This window comes from Heptranchias perlo, chromosome 1 (assembly GCF_035084215.1).
Source record: "Heptranchias perlo isolate sHepPer1 chromosome 1, sHepPer1.hap1, whole genome shotgun sequence".
In the NCBI taxonomy this organism is placed as follows: domain Eukaryota; kingdom Metazoa; phylum Chordata; class Chondrichthyes; order Hexanchiformes; family Hexanchidae; genus Heptranchias; species Heptranchias perlo.
In genome coordinates, this window is record NC_090325.1 from 163,476,516 (window position 1) to 163,502,017 (window position 25,502).

The window sequence follows — 25,502 nt, forward strand, 5'->3', positions numbered from 1 at the left end:
GGCTAAACACAACATTCTTCTGGCTTTTCACACTCCACTGGCCTCTTGCTGCTCAAGAAATTGAATGTACTGCTAAGACCAGAGTATATGATGTCATTAAGACCAAAATATATGTGATGCTGTTAGGACTAGAACATATGTAATACTGTACTCTTGATGCTTTAATCTGACCAACGTTCGTCTGCTAGGTTCTTCTACTAAAAGTTAATTTTCCAAAAGAGATTTGCTATATTTTTATATCTAACTGCACCTCTTCTGATGTAGATTGTGTTGCTGTGCTTTGTTATAGAGCGTTTTGTTTGTTTAGACTGCTTAAAAAATACAGAATTTGTTGGCAAAATAACGGCGAATTAAAGAAGCACGCTGTTATTGGTGTGTAAAAAAATCCAGCAATTTATGGCAAGGAAGAGATATGCTGTGAGTTGCGAATCACCACAAATTGCTGGACGATTTGTGCCACTCTACCATTAGCCTCGCAAAAACAGGATCTCACAGCCAATCTCTGAGTTTCAAGAAATTGCTGGATTTGCGCCATAAATACGAGTTAAACTCGCCGCAGAAAGTTTGGACTGGTATTTCATGATATAAGGACCCTTTTTAATGACTAGATTCATGTTCCTGCATTACCACTCAACCTCGGAGGTCAGAAAGGGAACAGTTGAAACTGTGGAGTCTCGCTCCTACAGGTAGTAAATTGTTCAAGGGGTTTTTAAAAATCATAGAATCATAGAAGTTTACAACATGGAAACAAGCCCTTCGGCCCAACATGTCCATGTCGCCCAGTTTATACCACTAAGCTAGTCCCAATTGCCTGCACTTGGCCCATATCCCTCTACACCCATCTTACCCATGTAACTATCCAAATGCTTTTTAAAAGACAAAATTGGACCCACCTCTACTGCCTCTGGCAGCTCGTTCCAGACACTCACCACCCTTTGAGTGAAAAAATTGCCCCTCTGGACCCTTTTGTATCTCTCCCCTCTCACCTTAAATCTATGCCCCCTCGTTATAGACTCCCCTACCTTTGGGAAAAGATTTTGACTATCTACCTTATCTATGCCCCTCATTATTTTATAGACTTCTATAAGATCACCCCTAAACCTCCTACTCTCCAGGGAAAAAAGTCTCAGTCTATCCAACCTCTCCCTATAAGTCAAACCATCAAGTCCCGGTAGCATCCTAGTAAATCTTTTCTGCACTCTTTCTAGTTTAATAATATCCTTTCTATAATAGGGTGACCAGAACTGTACACAGTGTTCCAAGTGTGGCCTTACTAATGTCTTGTACAACTTCAACAAGACATCCCAACTCCTGTATTCAATGTTCTGACCAATGAAACCAAGCATGCTGAATGCCTTCTTCACCCTATCCACCTGTGACTCCACTTTCAAGGAGCTATGAACCTGTACTCCTAGATCTCTTCGTTCTATAACTCTCCCCAACGCCCTACCATTAACGGAGTAGGTCCTGGCCCGATTCGATCTACCAAAATGCATCACCTCACATTTATCTAAATTAAACTCCATCTGCCATTCATCGGTCCACTGGCCCAATTTATCAAGATCCCGTTGCAATCCTAGATAACCTTCTTCACTGTCCACAATGCCACCAATCTTGGTGTCATCTGCAAACTTACTAACCATGCCTCCTAAATTCTCATCCAAATCATTAATATAAATAACAAATAACAGCGGACTCAGCACCGATCCCTGAGGCACACCGCTGGTCACAGGCCTCCAGTTTGAAAAACAACCCTCTACAACCACCCTCTGTCTTCTGTCGTCAATGTTTAATTTCTTTCTTTTTCTTTCTGTCTCTTTCTTTCCCTCTCTTTATTTCTTTTCCTGTATCTAATTTGACTTTAATTCACCCTATGTCCTTCTCCGTTGTTCGCTCTGTTTCTTTCTCTATCCTTAAATTTCATTGGGTAAGGAGATAGACTATCGGTCCCATCATTCACCAAGGTCCCAGATGCCCCGATGACCTCGCTCTTCCAGCAATTTGCGGAGTAAAAATTTTAGAGCTGAAGGGTGAAGAAAAAAATTGCAACTCATGGGGCACACTTCGAGATGCACCCCCCCCCGCCCCACCCAGCAAATTCTGGCCCAATGATTCAGATATTAGGTCCAACCACAAAAGAACTGAGCCATATACAGAATGTGTCAGATATCTAACAATTGTTTACTCTGTACCTGAAAGATATTAACTGTTCTATGTTAATTTACCTTTAGGTAATTAAACAAGGTCTTGCAGCAAGTGCATTGCTCGACAGAGGTGCTCAACTAATGGGATCAAATTCAAGGTATTTATTCCTTTACTATAGCTAGTTAGAACATTACATTTTGAATAGTATTTACAAAAGAAATCACATTGTTCTACAACAGCATTTGCAAATTTTTGCGTCATGTACCTCCTACAAATATTGACACTCTGAAACCTAATTATCCTAATGTTTGAAAGATGGTCTCACCTTTGCTGCTATTGCAGAAAATGTGTTTTTTAAAAATTGTATATAGTAACAGAATTATTGCTGGTAAGTCAATTAAACGCCTATGTTTTGCAGAATCGCTTGCACAAATGTCTGAAACAAAGTCTTAATTGAATTAAAACGTCATTTTTAAAAATAAAATTCTAGTGCTCCTTATACTCCACTGGAAAAGACGACGATGGAAAATACAGATGATGAGACAGTTACTGAGCAGTGGAGTCTTGATCAGCCAGTCTCTCAGACCAGGACCACTGCCATAGTGGAAGTAAAAGGAGCGGTGGATATTGTCCTTACCCCACTTGTGACAGAAGCCTTGGACAGGTGAGTGTAGCATTCATGTCCACGAAAGAAGAGGTGTATGTGTCAAGATGACTTTAATTTGACCTACATCAAATAAGCAGTGTTACAACATACATACGAACATACAAATTAAGGGCAGGCCCTTTGATAAAATCATGGCTGATCTGATTGTGACCTCAACCCTAATTTCCTGTCTACCTACCATAACCTTTGACTCCCTTGTTAATCAGGAATCTATCTAACTCAGCCTTAAAAAAAATATTCAATGACCATGCCTCCACCACACTCTGGGGAAGGGAGTTCCACAGACTCACGACCCTCTGAGAGAAAAAAATTCTCCTCATCTCCGTCTTAAATGGGAGACCCCTTATTTTTAAACTGTGGTACCTAGCTCTAGTCTCTCCCACAGGGGAAAAAATCCCCTCAGCATCTACCCCTTCTAGTCGCCTCAGGATCTTATATGTTTTAATAAGATCACCTCTCATTCTTCTAAACTCCAATGTATACAGGCCCAACCTGTCTAACCTTTCCTCAAAGATAACCCCCTCGTCCCAGGAATCAGTCGAGTGAACCGCCTCCAAAGCAATTATGTCCTTTCTTAAATAAGGAGACCAAAACTGCACACAGCATTCTAAATGTGGTCTCACCAATGCCCTGTACAACTGTAGCAAAACATCTCTACTTTTATATTCCATTCCCCTTGCAATAAATGACAACATTCCATTTGCCTTCCTATCACTTGCTGCACCTGCATACTAACTTTTTGTGATTCATGTACTGGGACACCCAGATCCTTCTGTACCTCAGAATTCTGCAATCTCTCTCCATTTAAATAATTTACTGCTTTTTTATTCCTCCTGCCAAAGTAGGTAAGTTCACATTTTTCCACATTATACTCCATCTGCCAAATTTTTGCCCACTCACTTAACCTATCTATATCCCTTTGCAGACTTCTTATGCCCTCTTCACAACTTACTTTCCTACCTACCTTTGTGTCATCAGTAAATTTAGCAACCATTCATTCAGTCCCTTCATGCAAGTCATTGATATAGATTGTAAATAGTTGAGGCCCAAGCACTGATCCCTGTGGAACTCCACTTGTTAGATCTTGCCAACCTGAAAATGACTCATTTATGCCTACTCTCTGTTTCCTGTTAGCTAACCAATCCTTTATCCATGCTAATATGTTACCCCCTACACCATGAGCTCTTATTTTGTGTAGTAGCCTTTGACGTGGCACCTTGTCAAAAGCCTTCTGGAAATCTAAGTACACCACATTCACATTATCCCCTTTATCCACGTTGCTTGTTACTTCCTCAATGAACTCTAATAAATTAGTCAAACACGATTTCCCTTTCACAAAGCTGTGTTGACACTGCCTGATTGCATTGAGATTTTCTAAATGCCCTGAAAAACCACCTTAATAGTAGATTCTAGCATTTTCCCTATGACCGATATTAAGCTAACTGGCCTGTAGTTTCCTGCTTTCTGTCTCCCTCCTTTCTTGAAAAGGGGAGTTACATTCGCTATTCTCCAATCTGATGGGACCCTTCCAGAATCTAGGGAATTTTGGAAAATTAATACCAATGCATCTAATATCTCTGCAGCCACTTCTTTTAAGACTCCAGGATGAAGTCCGTCAGGACCGAGGGACTAATCAGTTTTTAGTTCTAATAATCTTTTCAAAACCCTTTCCCTGGTGATTGTAAATGTTTTAAGTTCCTCCCTCCCTTTCACCTCTTGATTCACAATTATTTCTGGCATGTTATTTGTATCCTCTTATGGTTTATAATCACTTTGATTTTAAGTTATTTGTGAACCTATTTTTTTTCTTCTGCAGGGTTTTACTTTTTAAATAATTTTTCTTCTTTTGTATCGTTGCAAGTATTACTAGGGCAATCTCACACTGCCAGTACGAAGAATCATGGAAGTGACATCATTTTGAGTTTTGGTGATGTTATGATGCAGCATGTGTCAGTATTATGACTTTTCCTCCCACTTTGTATAAAAGATAAGCTTCTCCTGGGAGCTTATCCCAGTTATTTTGCTTGTTCCAGCTCAAAGGTCTTGCTTTTATTATCTTTGAATTTCCAATTTAAAAAAAAGACTTGCATTGATTCCTGGAATTTATCCAGTGCCTTTCCTTTGTTGTGGTCTTATTACAACATTGATACATGTAGATCTTGCAAAACCAGGTGCTGGGTTGCCTTGTAATCTGATTGTTCAGATACAGTCACTGTTAATCTGAGCTAGATCTCGTTCAACTCTCACGGATGAACTTCCTAGCTCACTGTTCACAGTTGTGAACAATGAGTTTATCCAGTTTATCCCTTACAGCCTTCACCTAAATAAAGTTTCCAACACTGTTTTACAATCTTCACTTTATGGATTATTGTATTTGGTATTTGTTGCTTTACTTCTAGCGGGCGAGGGGATGGTCATGACTGGTGAACCGCAGAAGGGGAGGGAAAGTTAGGGATTGATGCTTAAAATACATTGAAAGTATCACTTTCAGAATTTCCCTTGATAACCTGGGCTCATCCTGGTGATATGTTGAAGTGTTTTTTCCATTTGAAGAATGAAGATGTCTTTACTGGGCAGATAATGTATAATTTTATCCCTTTGTCACTTCTGACCAAGAGAACAGGTTAGAAACCAGCATGAGATCCCTGCCCTAGTTACTTTATGGCTAACTAGAAGAGTGCCTGGGTTGATTGGTCTGCTAATTTTTCACTTCCTCCCTTTGAGTAAGCACTTAATTTGTACTGCGGTATTGCCTATGACAGTGTGGCTAAGATCCAGAAATACTAGGTGCAAGCTTATGGTAAATCAGGTTGGAGTTGTACTTCTTTGTAGTTTTTTTTCAAGTGGTTGATAAGCGCTTAAAATTCATGTGTGACTGTTAATTTCTGTCCTTGTTGGTAAGTTGTGTTGCTACCATAACAACAATAAGCAGAGCAAACTGTGCTGATGTGTGTAAGACACTTGTCACTATCAAGACAATGAGGTGGTGCTGATCTGTGTTTTTGTTGTAAACAATTTTACAACACCAAGTTATAGTCCAGCAATTTAATTTGAAATTCACAAGCTTTCGGAGGCTTCCTCCTTCCTCAGGTGAATGCTGTGGAAATGAAATCCTCGAACCTCTCGCATTTATAAATCACAGAACAGTACCTGGTGATTACAGACATTCTTTCCAACTGCCCGTTGCCAAGGCAATCAGTGTGCAGACAGACAGGTGTTACCTACAAGGTCTCCGAATATACAAACCACCAAAAAAAAACAGAGATAGAGAGGCAGAAACATGGAAAAGACAGCAAATGACCCGTTATATTAAATACAGATAACATTTGTTCGCTGGTGGGGTAACGTGTAGCGTGACATGAACCCAAGATCCCGGTTGAGGCCGTCCTCATGGGTGCGGAACTTGGCTATCAATTTCTGCTCGACGATTTTGCGCTGTCGTGTGTCTCGAAGGCTGCCTTGGAGTACGCTTACCCGAAGGTCGGTCGCTGAATGTCCTTGACTGCTGAAGTGTTCCCCGACTGGGAGGGAACCCTCCTGTCTGGCGACTGTTGCGCGGTGTCCGTTCATCCGTTGTCGCAGCGTCTGCATGGTCTCGCCAATGTACCATGCTCTGGGGCATCCTTTCCTGCAACGTATGAGGTAGACAACGTTGGCCGAGTCACAGGAGTATGAACCATGCACCTGGTGGGTGGTTTGCTCTCGTGTGATGGTGGTATCTGTGTCGATGATCTGGCATGTCTTGCAGAGGTTACCGTGGCAGGGTTGTGTGGTGTCGTGGACGCTGTTCTCCTGAAAGCTAGGTAATTTGCTGCGAACGATGGTCTGTTTGAGGTTGGGTGGCTGTTTAAAGGCGAGTAGTGGAGGTGTGGGGATGGCCATAGCGAGGTGTTCGTCTTCATTGATGACATGTTGAAGGCTGCGGAGAACATGGCGTAGTTTCTCCACTCCGGGGAAGTACTGGACGACAAAGGGTACTCTGTTGGTTGCGTCCCGTGTTAGTCTCCTGAGGAGGTCTATGCGATTTTTCGCTGTGGCCTGTCGGAACTGTCGATCGATGAGTAGAGCGTCATATCCCGTTCTTACTCGGGCGTCTTTCAGCGTCTGTAGGTGTCCATCGCGTTCCTCCTCGTCTGAGCAGACCCTGTGTATTCGCAGGGCCTGTCCATAGGGGATGGCCTCTTTGACGTGGTTAGGGTGGAAGCTGGAAAAGTGGAGCATCGTGAGGTTGTCCGTGGGCTTGCGGTAGAGTGAGGTGCTGAGGTGTCCGTCTTTGATGGAGATTCGTGTGTCCAAGAAAGAAACTGATTCTGAGGAGTAGTCCATGGTGAGCTTGATGGTGGGATGGAACTTGTTGATGTTATCGTGTAGTAAAAACCTAGTAAGAACGGGATATGACGCTCGACTCATCGATCGACAATTCCGATGGGCCACAGCGAAAAATTGCATAGACCTCCTCAGGAGACTAACACGGGACGCAACCAACAGAGTACCCTTTGTCGTCCAGTACTTCCCCAGAGCGGAGAAACTACGCCATGTTCTCCGCAGCCTTCAACATGTCATCAATGACGACGAACACCTCGCTATGACCATCCCCACACCTCCACTACTCGCCTTTAAACAGCCACCCAACCTCAAACAGACCATCGTTCGCAGCAAATTACCTAGCTTTCAGGAGAACAGCGTCCACGACACCACACAACCCTGCCACGGTAACCTCTGCAAGACATGCCAGATCATCGACACAGATACCACCATCACACGAGAGGACACCACCCACCAGGTGCATGGTTCATACTCCTGTGACTCGGCCAACGTTGTCTACCTCATACGTTGCAGGAAAGGATGCCCCAGAGCATGGTACATTGGCGAGACCATGCAGACGCTGCGACAACGGATGAACGGACACCGTGCAACAATCGCCAGACAGGAGGGTTCCCTCCCAGTCGGGGAACACTTCAGCAGTCAAGGACATTTCAGCGACCGACCTTCGGGTAAGCGTACTCCAAGGCGGCCTTCGAGACACACGACAACGCAAAATCGTCGAGCAGAAATTGATAGCCAAGTTCCGCACCCATGAGGACGGCCTCAACCGGGATCTTGGGTTCATGTCACGCTACACGTTACCCCACCAGCGAACAAATGTTATCTGTATTTAATATAACGGGTCATTTGCTGTCTTTTCCATGTTTCTGCCTCTCTATCTCTTTTTTTTTGGTGGTTTGTATATTCGGAGACCTTGTAGGTAACACCTGTCTGTCTGCACACTGATTGCCTTGGCAACGGGCAGTTGGAAAGAATGTCTGTAATCACCAGGTATTGTTCTGTGATTTATAAATGCGAGAGGTTCGAGGATTTCATTTCCACAGCATTCACCTGAGGAAGGAGGAAGCCTCCGAAAGCTTGTGAATTTCAAATTAAATTGCTGGACTATAACTTGGTGTTGTAAAATTGTTTACAATTGTCAACCCCAGTCCATCACCGGCATCTCCACATCATGTGTTTTTGTTGTTAGTGTCTGAAGCCAGAACTCGTAACAGTGTGCCAAGCACTGTGCACAATACATGCAGTTTCCTGTGAGAATGGCTGAGTGAACCCTTGAGGTATTCAAATTCAGGTGTTCTGCTCCCAGTCCCCAGAGGAGCAACCTAGCACTTAACCAGCTGAGCTACTTAGCACTTGTTGGTTATTTTTGTCGCATTGTAGATGGGACACACAATCTAAGTAAGAGTTACTTCTTTGTTTAAATAGTGGGCATTTTCTGCACAAAATTATGTAAAGCAATTATATGCTATGCTTCTGATAAGTATATCAATACTAGCTTTTTACAACGTGCGAACTGTGATTGTTGAAAGAAAATCGAGTAACTTCAAGAAAATTATTATTGACAGGTTGTTGCGCCCTATTGGACAGTATAGCACAGATATTTTATTGAATAAACCTGTCTCAGTTCTTCAGTCTATGTTCTTTCTATGTGAGAAACTAATTACTAATTATTCTCATTGTTAGATATTTTGAAGCGATGGTCCACTTTGCTAGCATTTGGCATCCTGCTGCAATTGTGGATGATCTGCATGCTAAAGTGCTGAAGGAGGCTCTTCTGAACAGCAAATCAGCTAGTTCAGAATCGGTAAGTGCCATGTGGAATTCAGGTCGGATAATTAGATGTGGAATGATATGTTCCATTATTGTATCTTTGAGAAAATAGCTCCAAGCACTGGGAGTAATATTCATTTCACTTTTTAAAAATAAAACATTTTAGGAGCAGGAGTAGACCATTCAGCCCCTCGTGCCTGCTCCGCCATTTGATAAGATCGTGGCTGATCTGTGATCTAACTCCATCTACCTGCCTTTGGCCCATATCCCTTAATACCTTTGATTGCCAAAAAGCTATCTATCTCAGATTTAAATTTAGCAATTGAGCTAGAATCAATTGCCGTTTGCGGAGAGAGTTCCAAACTTCTACAACCCTTTGTGTGCAGAAATGTTTTCTAATCTCGCTCCTGAAAGGTCTGGCTCTAATTTTTAGACTGTGCCCCCTACTCCTAAAATCCCCAACCAGCGGAAATAGTTTCTCTCTATCCAACCTATCCGTTCCCCTTAATATCTTATAAACTTCGATCAGATCACCCCTTAACCTTCGAAACTCCAGAGAATACAACCCCAATTTGTGTAATCTCTCCTCGTAACTTAACCCTTGAAGTCCGGGTATCATTCTAGTAAATCTACGCTGCGCTCCCTCCAAGGCCAATATGTCCTTCCGAAGTTGCGGTGCCCAGAACTGCTCACAGTACTCCAGGTGCGGTCTAACCAGAGTTTTGTGTAGCTGCAGCATAACTTCTGCCCCCTTGTACTCTAGCCCTCTAGATATAAAGGCCAGCATTCCATTAGCCTTATTGATGATTTTCTGCACCTGTTCATGACACTTCAATGATCTATGTACCTGAACCCCTAAGTCCCTTTGGACATCCACTGTTTTTTACTTTTTAATATTTAGAAAGTTTACATATCAGTTTAAAATGCCACATGTTAGAGATTTTCAGCGCAGTATCAATTTGGCTCAATTGGTAGCACTATTGTTCGTGTCAGAAAGCTGTTCGTTCAACTCCCACTACAGAATTATTGAATTGGTTTGTAGCCTACAATCTCTTTATTGCCAACTCTTGCATACAGTTTTGTATTGTCTTCAAATTTGTTGTTGATAATAAGTAGTAAAAGATACAGCATCGAACCCTGGGAAATCTCGGCACAGTCTGAGTACCTCTGGTTGTTAACCACACTCTTTGCAATTTCAACCACTTTCCAATCCATCCAATAAAACTTCGACAAATTTTTCCAAGACCCTGCACCACCTGCTTATTGAAAAATGCCATGTGCATTGCCCGCGACTGTCTGTCTATTTAAACCACTTTGACTTTCTGATAAGTCAGCCGCTCTATGTGGGGCCCCATCATAGAAACAGAAAATTTAAGGCACAGAAGGAGGCCATTCGGCCTATCATGTCCATGTCGGTGACTTGGAGTCTTGGAAAATTTAGCCCTTAATCTTTCTGGAACCTTATTGAATACTTTCTGGAAGTCCAAGTAGTGCAAACAATGGCAAGAAGGTGTAATTGCAACATGGCAAGTTTACGTGGCCAGTGTTTGTTATAAATGTGGACATAGGCATTTATAATTGGAAAAATTGACAAGAAATGAACATAGATAATATCAAGTCAAAGTATTACTTAAAAATAAGGACTGAATGTATAATATGTGTCTGCATCCTCCGGTCTAATTTTCTTCCACCCTATAACCCCTTTTCACCTGAAGACAACACTTGGCCTTGACTCTTTAAGGGCAACGAGATCAGAGATCAACTTCTACCTTTTTATATGCTTGTACGTACATACGTACGTACGTACGCGCGCGCGCACACACACACAAAATTACCATGTAGGTATGGAGATGTGAACCTGATTGCCTAGAATGTCTCACGCTCAATGCACAGAAAGAGAAAGCGCCTATTAAAATAAACACGTAAAAATTACTAAATTTGATGTGCAGTTGGGTTTGGACTTCAAAACAAGTGCTGGTAGTCTAATGTCAGGTAATTTTCTGTTTCAATAAAAAGCAATTTTGCAGGATGCAAAACTATGCAGTAAGCAAGCTGTAACAATCCTGCACCAATCGGACAGTGCAGTGTTTTATGGTGTTTTTCTGTTGAGATTGTACAATCAATATGTCCAGAAACCAGCTTCCATTTATTCTGACTTAAACCTGTTTAAAAAGTGACCTATAATTAAAGGCCACCTAGATTTCTCCCAGCAGAGATTATAAACTGAATTCACCTTATTGCCCACCTGTAATTGTTTTATTTCTCTCTCTTAACAGTAGATATTGGTAAGGTAAGCTGCTTTATTCTTTATAATTTTTAACATTTTTGTTAAACAAAAATTTTCTCTCTATAGACAGCTGCAAAGCACGAAGGACGAGCCTCCAAAATAGAAAATGGCACAACTGGTATAACAAAATCAGGCCAGACACAGACAAATCCAGCAGCTAAACAAGATAATGTGAAAATAAAAGGTCTTCAAGCTAATGTTTCCATACCAAAGGTATTATTAGCATGAAGTTATCCAAGCTTATATTGCAGGATATTTGCTTTTGAACACTGCATTAGGGTTATGCAATGCTGTCCTAGCAAGGATTACCCATGTTTTTAAAGATCAGAAATGAGTAAAAATCTATTAATGTTTTGAAAACAGTCATTTTATTTTTTAATATTCAAATTGAGGATAAATTGTATGTAATAAATTCTTGCACAGTGGACTTTCTGAAGGAATTTTGCAACAACTCAGTGGGTAAATAATGCGACCACTGGCACCTGTGCATAAATAGGCTGAATGCAATGACTATTGCAAGGCCAATCATTTGTACAATTTACTGGCACTCCAGGTACATTTTTCGTGACGCAGCAGGGAGTGCCATGGCCACGTTATCTGGTGCCACTAGCCAGTGAAGGGCTGCCGGCTGCCTGTTGTGCATCAGGCACTTTCCCAGCGTCTGGAGGAACATTGGGGTGCTGGGCCCGAGGGCAGCACTGACAGTGTGGGCAGAGTGGCCCAATTTTAAAATAAAAATATTTAAAGACGGCCTTCCATTCATCATCTCTTCTAAACGAGCACTGTGTGACTGGAGCACTGTCTCAGCACACCAGCTTCATTATGGGGCAGGTGCCTCATTTAATTACAACTTGGGACTATAGAGCCTACCACACAGCTTGTTGGTTGGCTCCCGGCCTTCTGCACTTGCTGCCTGTGTTGGGGTGTGCTGATGACCTTGGGCACGTTGTGGGCCTGATGACCCGGTGCTAATTTTTCTGGGAAGCAGGAACCTGATGCATTTCACCACAATGGCTGTACACCATTGAATTATCAGCCTCAACATGTACATCTGAAGAGAAAATGTGCCATCATAACAGTTTTTGTTTTAAAAAATGAAACTGTATAGAGAAATAGCCAGTGTGTTTGTGCTTTATGTTAATATAGTTCATACAGTAAGTGGCACGGTGGCTATGGTACTGGATTGGCAACCCAAAGATCTTGGCAGGTTGGGAAATTGAATCTGATAATTTGTGGACTGGCTTCAGATAAAATGGCGAAAATGATTTTAAAAACCTGGCTGGCTAACTCACGCCTTGCGGGGAAGAAACCTGCTGCCCCCTATCCAGTCTGGCCTACATGTGACTCCAGTCCCATACTATGTGGTTAATTCTTGATGCGTGGCAACTAGGGATGGGCAATGAATCCTGCCTTGCCAGTGTTGCCAAGTCCCAAGATTTAAAAAAAAATTGATCTTTTTAAAACCTTACTATTAATTTCTACATATGATATTTCTTTTTGAAAACTTGCAGGTGAATTTATGTCTTTTGCAAGCATCAGTGGAAGAACCTCCCACCTTTATCACAAACAAGAATGTTACTCAGGTTTCTCTGGTTGCACTGTGTTTTGACAGAATTTCTACTCAAATTCTGATGAACAGGTAAATTAATAAAGCTTTATTTTGGGGAATGCTGTTAAAAGCGTTCAAGGTGCATTATTAAGGCTAATTGCAGCCAATATATAGCTAATTATTTGTTGCTTGCTGCTATAGAATTTTTATACTGCATTGCCATTCCACCCAAAAAAGGAGACGACTTCAAGTTTCAGAATGCTATGGATAAGTAAAGAGATTAGAAACAAACTAAAATTGTAAGAGTTATGATAAAAATGAGAGAGATTACAAGAACACTTTTTTTTTAAAAAAGGCTAAGAAAGGGAAAAGCAAATGAAAGCAAAGAGGGAGTATGAGAAAAATATCTCAAAGAACAGTAAAGTATCAATAGAAAGAGAATTGTTAAATGTGAGGTGGGACCCCTGAAAGGAGAGGATAGTGAGTTAGTAGAAGATAAGCAGAAATTGGCAGGGATACTTAATCATTACAATCACTACTTTGTTTCAGAGTTTATAAAAAAGGATATTGGGGGGCAGGAGGGAGGTAAATCCTAAATTGGTTAAAAGCGAGATGAGAAATAGTATGAAAATAAAAAGAAAATATTCAAGATGTTAGTTAATCTAAGGGACATCAAGTACCGGATCCTGAGGGAATTAGGGGACGAGCACAGGGTTGTGAGGCTGTGGCATGCACTACTGGAGTTAGTGATTCAAGCAGAGACCATGGCTGGGAATTTCCTCAGAGCTGCTCCCACACTGCTGCCCTACCTTTGTAGGAAGTGTGACAAAACCATGCTTGCATGCCTAAATGGGGTTTCTGCTGCACTTCCATCAAAGTTACGGCAGCCGATTGGGAGCAGCTCTGAGGAAATTCCCGATCTATGTCAACATTCAAGAACGCTTAGATAGTGATTGGAGGAAAAGGGGGTAGAGGATTATGGGAACAGGGCAGGCACCTATGATTAGGACTACTGCTCATGTGGTGGATAAACACCAATATGGATTGGTTGGGTCGAACGATCTGATTCCACATTGTAATTTTTATATGGAATCCCCACCGCTTATAGCGGGCGTGTTGGTGCTAACACGATTTGGTTGCTGTATGCTTTGGATGGTTTATATGAATCACTTGTTAAATATGAAACATGACATGTTGCTTTCTGTGTGAGTAAATGAGGGGAACTGAAGGAGAAGCTTTACTTGCAAACTGCCGCCAACGGATAAAGTCTGGACATTGAATTATTTAAATTGTGAAGTACCAAAAGTGGACGTGGCTTTCAGATATCATAGAATCATACAGCACAAGTGGCGGCCATTTGGTCCATCGTGCCTGTGCTGGCTCTCTGAAAGAGCTATCTAATTAGTCCCACTCCCCTGCTCTTTCCCCATAGTTCTGCAATTTTTTCCTTTTCAAGTACATCCAATTCCCTTTTAAAAAAGTTACTATTGAGTCTGTTTCCACCACCCTTTCAGGCAGTGGATTCCAGATAATAGCAACTTGCTGCATAAAAAGAATTCTCCTCATCTCCCCTCCGGTTCTTTTGCCAATTATCTTAAATCTGTGTCCTCTGGTTACTGACCCTCCTGCCATTGGAAACAGTTTCTCCTTATTTACTCTTACTAAAACCCTTCAGAATTTTGAACACCGCGATTAAATCCCCCTTTAAACTTAGAGCTGCTCTAAGGTGCACAATCTCAGCTTTTCTTGTCTCTCCACATAACTCAAATCCCTCATCCCTCGTATCATTCCAGTAAGTCTCCTTTGCACCTTCTCCAAGGCCTTGACATCCTTCCTAAAGTATGGAGCCCAGAATTGGCCACGATACTCCAGCTGAGGCCTAATCAGTGATTAAGAAATGTTTACCATAACTTCCTTGCTTTTGTACTTTATGCTTCTATTTATAAAGCCCACGATCCCGTGTGCTTTTTTTAACTGCTTTATCAGCTTGTCTTGCCACCTTCAAAGATTTTTATATGTGAACCCCCAGGTCTCTCTGTTCCTATATCCACATTGAAATTGTATCATTTAGTTTGTATTGCCTCACCTCCTTCCTTCCAAAATGCATCACTTCATACTTCTCTGCATTAAAATACATCTCCCATGTGTCTGCCTATTTCACCAGTCTGTCTGTGTCCTCCTAACGCCTATTACTATCCTTCTCACTGTAAATGTTTACTACATTTGAGTTTTGTGTCATCTGCAAACTTTGAAACTATGCCCTTTATACCCAAGTCCAGATCATTAATAGTGGCTCTAATACTGACCCCTGGGGGACACCATTGTATACTTCCTCCCCCGCAGTCTAAAAACAACCGTTCACCACTACTCTCTGCTTTCTGTCTCTTTTGTACCCATGCTGCCGCTGCCACTTTAATCCCACGGGTTTCAATTTTGTTAACAAGTCTATTACGTGACACTTTTACCAAAGACCTTTTGAAAGTCCATCTTCATCAACCCTCTCCGTTACTTCATCAAAGAACTCAATCAAGTTTGTCAGACACGATTCGCCTTCAACAAATCCGTACTGGCTTGTCATTTATTAACCCACGTTTTTTGAAGTTGCAATTAATTTTGTCTCTGAATATAGTCTCAATTTCCCCACCACCAACGTTAGGCTGACTGGCCTGTAGGTTTATCCATCTCCCCTTTTTTGAACAGGGATGTAACATTTGCAATCTCCAGTCCTCTGAAAGATTGTTGCCGAAGCCTCTGCTATTTCCACCCTTACTTCCCTCAGCACCCTAGGAAGCATCCCATCCGGACTGGGTGACTTTTCTACTTTGAGCGCTGTCAACTTTTTAAATACCTCCTCTTTATCTCTTTTTATACTATTCAGTTTCTCTGCCTCCTCTTTTAACGTGACATTGGCAGCATCCTCTTCTTTTGTGAAGACGTTTGCAAAGTACTCATTTAGTACCTCAGCCATGCCCTCTGCCTCCACAAGATGATTTCCTTTTTGGTCCCTAATCGACCCCACTCTTCCTTTGAATATCCTTTTAGTCTTTGTATGTTTATAAAAGACTTTAGTGCTCCTTTTTATGTTGCCCGCTAATCTTTTCGCATACCCCCTCTTATATCCTTTTTCAGTTCTCCCCTCTACTTTCTGTATTCTGCACGTGAAATCCTCTCTTAGCAACTAATTTAAAAAAAATCTAACTGAGGCTTGAAAACTGCCCTTGTTCACGCATTTGTCCATCATTGTGTTCTTAATTTCTACAAACACCTTGAGTATTAGCCGGCACCACTTTGAGGTAATTAAATAATAGGTAATTGCAGCTTAACAAAGTGCGAACTGCTCACGAAACACCTTTTTCTGCCCAAACTAACCGGCGCACGACAACGTTGTAATTTAGAATAATGGTAATGGTTTGCCCTATTAAATGATTGCTTAATTTAAATGTGGGTGGTTTTAAGTGGTGGGGACTTAAATTCTATGTAATTTATGGTGTGTAAAGAGAGAACCATTTCATATTTTCTGTCCTTTGCTTTCATTATATTTACCATCTGTCATTGCTTTGTGGTTAATAGTTCAGAAGTTAGTAAAGTGATCAATACTGACCGACTTTGTCCTACAGAAAATTGTGGTATTGAGAGGTAATTTTGATGCTCTGCTTATATCCCAGTATTTCATTTTGAGTGTTGCCATACCAACAGATCAATGCCTAAATAGCAAAACAACTTGGTCTGATTTGATTGGTCCAAATTAGAAATGTTTTCCTTTTTCTGAAGAAGACTGAAATTGCATTTGAAAACAAATGATAGCCAGGATCAAAAATCTGCTGTAACAAAAATTGTAAATTGCATTTGGCCTTCTGTGTTCTTTTTAAGGGTTTAATAATTTTTAGCAAAAGGTTACTGCGTTGCCAAACCCTATAAATAATAGCTAACTTGGACTGTGTCTTTTAAGAATGTAAATCTTGAGGGTTCTGAAGATGTAATACATTTCTTGATAGTTTTACTGTTTTGTAAATATTTCAAGCCAGTAGTTATATCATGTTGCTATATAGTAATTGTTTTTGGCAAAGTTAACTGTGTTAAGATACTACCTTTGAAGTGACTCTTCATGTGCAAATGGGACACGTGGATGGGATAACATACCCATTTTTGGAACAAACTCGCATCTCACTGGAGGTGGTCATTTATTAAATTTGGTTAAAATTGAACAAACTGTTTTTGTTACTGAGTTCAAAGTTTGGTGTTCACAGACAGATAATGTTCTGAAATAACAGTTTTAAACAGTCTGTCAGAAATTATAGTGAATTTTTAATCTTCATATTTCTAATATGCAGAGCATTCTACGTGTTAATAAAGAAAACTTATCCTCTCAAGTTGTTAAAACATAAACTCACAAGTGTTGACTCACAAGATTATCTAGATGCAGTAAAATAATTAGGATGTAATACGCTAAACCTTAGAATGTGGTTATTTAGGAAAAAAAATGCATATTTGAGATGGCATTGCACATGCAATGAATGTTGTGAATCTTGTCTTGTACAACTCTTTCTGATAGGGGTATAGTAGAAGATGGAATCAACAATCCAGATGCAGGCAGAACATCTGTTGCATTTGACAAGTATGTGAATGCTAGTAAAATGCAACCACAGTCATCTGGCTCTCTTAGGTCAAATGCAGGCGCAGAGAGAGGAAAAGAACTGGCAGCCAAGCTCAATGTCCATCGTATACATGGCCAGTTACGAGGTCTTAACTCAACAGGTAAGATGGCTAACTTATTGTTGTCATCTGAGATGTCTGTTTAAATAAATAAATGTCCATTTATCAGGATACTAATAGAATAAAATTTTACTTAAAAAAAAAAGTATAAATAGTTGCACTGCAGTGTACACTTGTCTGTATTTTAAGATCATTATAAAACATAATCAAAAGTAATCTAGTTAGCTGTTCATATATATCGTAGCTAGTATCTGTACCAGCTACCAGAAGAGTAGCGGATGAAAAAAACATTGAAGTTACTAACTTAACTCCCCTGATGGACACTATCCTGCACACTCAGAGGGTCTGAGTTAGCTGATCTCAGCCAGAGCAGTATTTGAATCACTGTAACTGGCTATGGTCGCCAATCCTGTTTGCTATCCAGTGTGGCCTGCTGGAAAATGCATGTGTGGATGTCACATGAATAGAATTTGGATGAGCTCTGATATCCTCCATTCTCAAACGCTCATTGTCTGAAATCATAAGGCAATAAGAGATAGGAGCAGGATTAGGCCATTTGGCTCCACCACTTAATGAGATCATGGCTGATCTGATTATTACCTGAACTCCACTTTCCCCATATACTTTGACTCCCTTGCTGATCAAAAATTTGTCTAACTCAGCCTTTAATGTATTCAATGACTCAGCCTCCACAGCTTTTTGGGGTAAAGAATTCCAAAGATTCACAACCCCCTGGGACAAGAAATTCCTCCTAATTTCCGTCTTAAACGGGCAACCCCTTATTTTGAGACTATGCCCCCTAGTTTTAGATTCCTCCATGAGGGGTAACATCCTCTCAGCATCTATCCTATCGAGTCCCCTCAGAATCTTGTATGTTTCAATAAGATCTCCTCTCATCCTTCGAAACTCCAATGAGTATAGACCCAACCTGTTCAACCTTTCCTCATAAGACAACCCTTCCATACCCGGAATCAACCGAATGAACCTTCTCTGAACTGCCTCCAATGCAAGTATGTCCTTCCTTAAATAAGGGCACCAGAACTGTATGCAGTACTCCAGGTGTGGTCTCACCAGCACCCTGTACAGTTGTAGCATGACTTCCCTGCTCTTATACTCCATCCCCCTAGAAATAAAGGCCAATACTCCGTTTGCCTTCCGGATTACCCGCTGCACCTGTACGTTGACTTTGCGTTTCATGTACGAGGACACCCACATCCCTCTGTGCCGCAGCATTTTGTAATATTTCTCCATTCAATTAATATTTTGCTTTTTTATTTTTCCTCCCAAAATGGATGACTTCACATTTTCCCACATTATATTCCATCTGCCAAATTTTTTGCCCATTCACTTAACCTGTCAATATCCCTTTGCAGACACTTTGGGCTCGATTTTAGCGTCGGGTTTCCAGCGGGGGGGCCCCGAAAATCCCGATATTTGGTCACGTGACCGGATCGCGCCGCGATCCCGACCACTTCCGGGTTCCCCGATGACGTGCGGGGCTGCGTGCGTGGCCCCCGCTGGTGGGAATCCCGCAGGCAATTAAAGCCAGCGGGGTTCCACTTGAGAGTACTTACCTTGCTTGTTGAGGTCATTTAATGAGCTGAATCAGCTGTCAAAAGAGGAAGTGTGGGATTTTACCTTCATCGCAGAGTGTTTCACACACTGGGGGAAACAGTCTCCCTCCAACCAGGCGTGTTGCAGCCAGCAGCCTGTGGCAGGTGACAAGGTGCACTCCACGGGGGAGAGCCCTCACCCACACAGGAGGCCACCGCGTCACACAGGGCAACCCCTGCCCCCCACCACATTACACTATGAACTCCACCTCGGTGCTATTTTTGCCAATTTGATTTGTCCAATCTACGTGAAAGTTAAAATCGCCCATGATTATTGCATTACCTTTTTTACAAGCCCTCCTTATTTCCTGATTTACATTTTACCCTACAGTGTAGCTACTGTTACGGGGCCTATGTACTACTCCCACCAGTGATTTCTTTCCCTTGCTATTTCTTACCTCCACCCAAATTGATTCAACACCATGATTCTGTGAGCCAAGATCATTTCTCACTATTATACCGATTTCATCTTTTATTAACAGAGCTACCCCACCACCTTTACCTTTTTTCCTATCCTTCCAAAATGTTAAAAAACCCTGAATATTTAGCTCCCAACCTTGGCCACCTTGCAATCATGTGTCCTGTAATGGCCACGAGATCATACCCATTTGTTTCTATTTGTGCTGTCAATTCATCTATCTTTATCTGAATGCGCGCAGCATTCGTAATAAGAACCTTTAATTTTGTCTTTTTACCATTCTTTTCTACCCCGGCCCCATTTGCTGGTGTACTCTTATGTTTGTACGCTCTGTCCCTTCCTGACACATTGTTTATCATTACCGCCATCACTTTCCTGTTCTGCTTCCTTGTCTTTTCTCTTTATCACTCTAAACTTCGACCCACCTGAGCCCTCCCGCCCCCCCCGCCCCCCCCCCTCTATTTAGTTTAAAGCCATCTCTACCGTTCTAATTATTCGGTTTGCCAGAACACTGACCCCAGCATGGTTCAGGTGAAGCCCGTCCCAACGGAACAGCTCCTTCTTTCCCCAGTACTGGTGCCAGTGCCCCATGAATCGAAACCCACTTCTCCTCCACCAATCTTTGAGTCATGCATTCATCTCTCTGATCTGATTTACCCTGTGCCAATTTGCTCGTGGCTTAGGTAATAATATGGAGATTATCACCTTTGTGGTTCTGCTTTTTAATGTAGTCCCCAGCTGTTCAAACTCCCTCAGCAGAAACTCTTTCTTAGTCCTACCTATGTCGTTGGTACCTACGTGGACCACGACAACTGGATCCTCCCCCTCCCACTCCAAGTTTCTCTCCAGCCCTGAGGAGATGTCCTTAACCCTGGCACGGGGTAGGCAACACGGCCTTTGGGACTCTCGCTCTTGGCTGCAGAGAACAATGTCTATCCCTCTAGCTATACTGTCGCCAACTACAACCACATTCCTATTTACTCCCCCCACTTGAATGGCCCCCTGAACCATGGTGCCGTGGCCAGTTTGCTCATCGTCCCTGCATTTTTCCACAAGGGCTGCAAGAACCTCGTATCTATTGGACAAGTGCGGAGGCTGAAGCTCCTGCAATACTACCTCCTGGATCCCCGTGCCTGCCTCACTCGCAGTCACACCCTCCTGTCCCTGACCACGTGCCAATTCTGCAGTATTTAGTCTAAGGGGCGTGACTGCCTCCTGGATCAAAGTGTCTTTCTCCCCTGATGCATCGCAATGTCTGCAGCTCGGACTTCAGCTCCTCAACTCAGAGCCGAAGTTCCTCGAGCTGCAGACGGTTACCACAGATGTAGTCGCCCTGGACAAAACTGTCCAGTAGCTCCCACATATTGCAGCTGCAACACATCTCCTGCCCTGTCATAACTATTTTATTTATTTAATTGATTACTACAATGCCAATCAAATTATTTTTAGGTTGAACCAAGTACTGGCCTTGTTTAATTTATTAAATTAAGTTTAGTTTTTAAAAAAAAAAATTAGTTTTATGCGATAAGTTACTTAGCCCACAGACCTTAGAAAGAAGAATACAGAAGAGATACTCACCACGAACCACCTACTGCCTTACCTGTGACGTCACACTGCAGTTTTGTTTTGTTGTTGCTGTGACCCACTTTCGGTACGCTCCTCTCCGCTCTGCTGTCTAAACAAATGCACCTCACCCCTCACTGCACCGAATCCCCATACTCACCAAATCCCCAATTATAGGCTCTGTCGAAACCAGACTCCATCAATAGCTGCTACTCTGTGCTCCCTCACTCGTGCATGAAGAATGGCCACTTGGGTCAGCGCTTTCAGGTAAGAAGGGACAAAAACTGGAAAGAACAAGATAAAGTTCTAACCTTGAGAAAACCGCTGGTGGCAAACAGTCCGTAGATGTGAGGAGAAAATGTTACTTCTCTCTAAATCTGGCATTGTCTACTATAAAACACAGTTTATTTTTCAAATCATTTTTTAAAAAGCAAAGAAACCTAAAGGAAATAACTAAAACACTACCAATAAAAATAAAAAGATCTGATCTTGATAAGATCGTAACTTGTTTGTCTGAACATTAATCATATTCGTATCTTCCTATTATTACAGCTATAATTATGGGGGATTTTAACTATCATGTTAACTGGACAAATCAAATTGGGCAGGGCAGCCTTGAGGAAGAGTTTATTGAGTGTATTAGGGATGGATTTCTTGAGCAGTATGTAACTGATCCCACAAGGGGGCAAGCAATCTTGGACCTGGTCCTGTGTAATGAGCCAGGATTAATTAATAATGCCCTAGTTAAGGATCCCCTTGGAATGAGTGACCATAACATGGTTACATTCCATATCCAATTAGAGGGTGAGAAGGTTGGTTCTCAAACAAGCGTACTGAGCTTGAATAAAGGAGACTATGATGGTATGAGAGCGGAATTGATTAAAGTGGACTGGGAAAATAGATTAAAGGGTAAGACAGTACATGAGCAGTGGTGTTCATTCAAGGAGTTATTTCACAACTTTCAAAAAAAAAAATTCCACTGAGGAAAAAAGGGTGCAAAAGAAATGACAGCCATCCGTGGCTAAGTAAAAAAATTAAGGATAGTATCCGACTAAAAACAAGGACATATAAGGTAGCCAAACTTAGTGGGAGGATAGAAGATTGGGAAGTCTTCAAAAGACAGCAAAAAGTAACTAAAGGATTGATTAAGAAAGGGAAGATAGATTATGAAAATAAATTAGCAAAAAATATAAAAACAGATAGCAAGAGTTTCTACAGTTATATAGAAAGAAAAAGGGTGGCTAAGGCAAACGTAGGTCCCTTAGAGGATGAGACCGGGAAATTAATGGTGGGAAACATGGAGATGGTAAAAATGCTGAACAAATATTTTGTTTCAGTCTTTACGGTAGAGGACACTAAGAATATCCCAACACTGGACAAACAGGGGGCTCTTGGAGGGAAGGAGCTAAATACGATTAAAATCACTAAGGAATTGGTACTCAGTAAATTAATGGGACTCAAGGCGGATAAATCCCCTGGACCTGATGGCTTACATCCGAGGGTCTTGAGGGAAGTGGCAGTAGGGATTGTGGATGCTTTGGTAATAATTTTCCAAAATTCTCTGGACTCAGCAAAGGTCCCGGCAGATTGGAAAACTGCTAATGTAACACCCTTATTTAAAAAGGGTACTAGGCAGAAGGCTGGAAATTATAGACCAGTTAGCCTAACATCTGTGGTGGGTAAAATTTTGGAGTTTATTATCAAGGAGACAGTATCGGAACATTTGGATAAACATAATTTAATAGGACAAAGTCAGCATGGCTTTACGAAGGGGAAGTCATGTCTGACAAATTTGCTTGAGTTCTTTGAGGACATAACGTACAGGGTGGATAAAGGTGAACCAGTGGACGTAGTGTATTTAGACTTCCAGAAGGCATTCGACAAGGTGCCACATAAAAGATTATTGCTCAAGATAAAGAATCACTGGATTGGGGGTAATATTCTGGCATGGGTGGAGGATTGGTTATCTGACAGGAAGCAGAGAGTTGGGATAGATGGTTCATTCTCGGACTGGCAACCAGTAGCCAGTGGTGTTCCGCAGGTGTCGGTGCTGGGTCCCCAACTCTTTACAATCTATATTAACGATTTGGAGGAGGGGACCGAGTGTAACATATCAAAGTTTGCAGATGATACAAAGATGGGAGGGAAAGTGGAGAGTGAGGAGGACATAAAAAACCTACAAGGGGATATAGACAGGCTGGGTGAGTGGGTGGAGATTTGGCAGATGCAATACAATATTGGAAAATGTGAAGTTATGCACTTTGGCAGGAAAAATCAGAGAGCAAGTTATTATCTTAATGGCGAGAAACTGGAAAGTACTGCAGTACAAAGGGATCTGGGGGTCCTAGTGCAAGAAAATCAAAAAGTTAGTATGCAGGTGCAGCAGGTGATCAAGAAGGCCAACGGAATGTTGGCTTTTATTGCTCGGGGGATAGAATATAAACACAGGGAGGTATTGCTGCAGTTATATAAGGTATTGGTGAGACCGCACCTGGAATACTGCATACAGTTTTGGTGTCCATACTTAAGAAAAGACATACTTGCTCTCGAGGCAGTACAAAGAAGGTTCACTCGGTTAATCCCGGGGATGAGGGGGCGGACATATGAGGAGAGGTTGATTAGATTGGGACTCTACTCATTGGAGTTCAGAAGAATGAGAGGCGATCTTATTGAAACATATAAGATTGTGAAGGGGCTTGATCGGGTGGATGCGGTCAGGATGTTCCCAAAGGTGAGTGAAACTGGAACTAGGGGGCATAATCTTAGAATAAGGGGCTGCTCTTTCAAAACTGAGATGAGGAGAAACTTCTTCACTCACAGGGTAGTCGGTCTGTGGAATTTGCTGCCCCAGGAAGCTGTGGAAGCTACATCATTAAATAAATTTAAAACAGAAATAGACAGTTTCCTAGAAGTGACGGGAATTAGGGGTTACGGGGAACGGGCAGGAAATTGGACATGAATTTAGATTTGAGGTTAGGATCAGATCAGCCATGATCTTATTGAATGGCGGAGCAGGCTCGAGGGGCCGATTGGCCTACTCCTGCTCCTATTTCTTATGTTCTTATGTTCCTTTGGAAGCCCACTAGATAATAGTTGCACAGACATATGTAATTACAGTCGTTGGTGCATCAAGCAGAGTTTGTCATCAAAAAGGATGACAATGTAAATGTCATCTGATCCTTGTTGACATAGAATAAATGGCTCATTTTAGTATCTCTGAACTCCCAAAATCTTTGGCAGTAGCTTTTGGGAGACTAAACCTACACATGTTCCTCTTGTTTTCTTGAGTGCTTAAAATAAAAATATTCAAGATCAAGGACCAAGTATCATCAACCTTTTTAACTTTAAACCCCTTTTCTAGATAGTTCTTTACAATTATTATTGTCAAAACTGTGATCCAGAAATAATATTATACAGAGTTTATGTTTGTATTAAGAAAAAAATGCTACAAAAGCTAAATCTGTAGAAGCTTTCTAAATGGACTGTTGTATACTAAAAATTGTTCTAATGAAATTTCAGAATGTACATCCATATGATTTTTTTAATGTTTTTATTTCAAAAGATTTAGGAACATGTGCAATCACTGCTATTCCATTTGAGAAGTCAAAAGTTCTTTTCACATTGGAAGAATTGGAAGATTTTACTTTTATGGATGAAGCTGAACTGTTTAAAGCTACAGACACAACAAAAACCCCTCAGAATATGGAGAAGTGGGGATGGATAATGTTTGAATGTGGTATTGAAAATTTAACCATAAAAGGTAGGCTATTTTTCTTTATTTCTGTGCAGTTCACAACAAACATTTCTTTTTTTTAAAGGAAAAATTTTAATTCCTGCCTGTAGCCAAATTACGCTGTGATAATCACTATAAATTAGATTCTTTTACAACATTAGTCGGTTCAGCAAACTGGTTAAGTGTAGTCAGGCTGGCTGCATTTTATCTGTAAGGCATATTTATTGTAGAGGCCTGTACAATACTGTGTGTATATATTTAAATACATGACATAAAATGCTTGATATTTTAAACCTTTTTTGGTATTAAAATATTGTGATAATTACAGATTTTTTAGGATTGTGACGCTGCATAAAGCCATTTGGATAATATGTTGAAGAGACTGGCTGGCAATGATAGGCATCAAGTATGCCTACATTTCCATTGTCATTTGGGCTTGTCTTTGCAAGTACTTTGGCTTTCAGGGTCAAGGCAACTAGTTCAGGGTGCTTGTCTTTGGCATTTTCTCAGCCCCTAGGGTGTTCAGAAAATGCCTATCTGCCATCGCAACTCATCTCAGGCTGTGTCATGTGCACATCTATTCATTATAATGTTGGGCTTGTAACAGTTCCTCCTCAAGAGATTGCTTATTAAACCGTTGGGAGCTTAATTTGGTCCTGCATAAATTAATGTGTCCTTTTAGAGGATGGTTTTCAATTATGATTAGATGTTCTAGCTT

At 41.4% G+C, this 25,502-nt stretch overlaps 1 protein-coding gene across 8 annotated transcripts in view; it reads left to right on the plus strand.

Moving 5' to 3' along the window:
• kiaa1109 (KIAA1109 ortholog) overlaps window positions 1-25,502 on the plus strand; it is a 460,818-nt gene that overhangs the window by 183,270 nt on the left and 252,046 nt on the right. For all 8 annotated transcript variants that reach the window (XM_067993249.1, XM_067993258.1, XM_067993276.1 and 5 more), the window contains 7 exons: window positions 2,232-2,302; window positions 2,636-2,809; window positions 8,822-8,942; window positions 11,262-11,408; window positions 12,707-12,834; window positions 17,297-17,499; window positions 24,614-24,811. In XM_067993249.1, coding sequence (XP_067849350.1) covers window positions 2,232-2,302; window positions 2,636-2,809; window positions 8,822-8,942; window positions 11,262-11,408; window positions 12,707-12,834; window positions 17,297-17,499; window positions 24,614-24,811 — 1,042 coding nt within the window. The remainder of the gene's footprint in view (window positions 1-2,231; window positions 2,303-2,635; window positions 2,810-8,821; window positions 8,943-11,261; window positions 11,409-12,706; window positions 12,835-17,296; window positions 17,500-24,613; window positions 24,812-25,502) is intronic.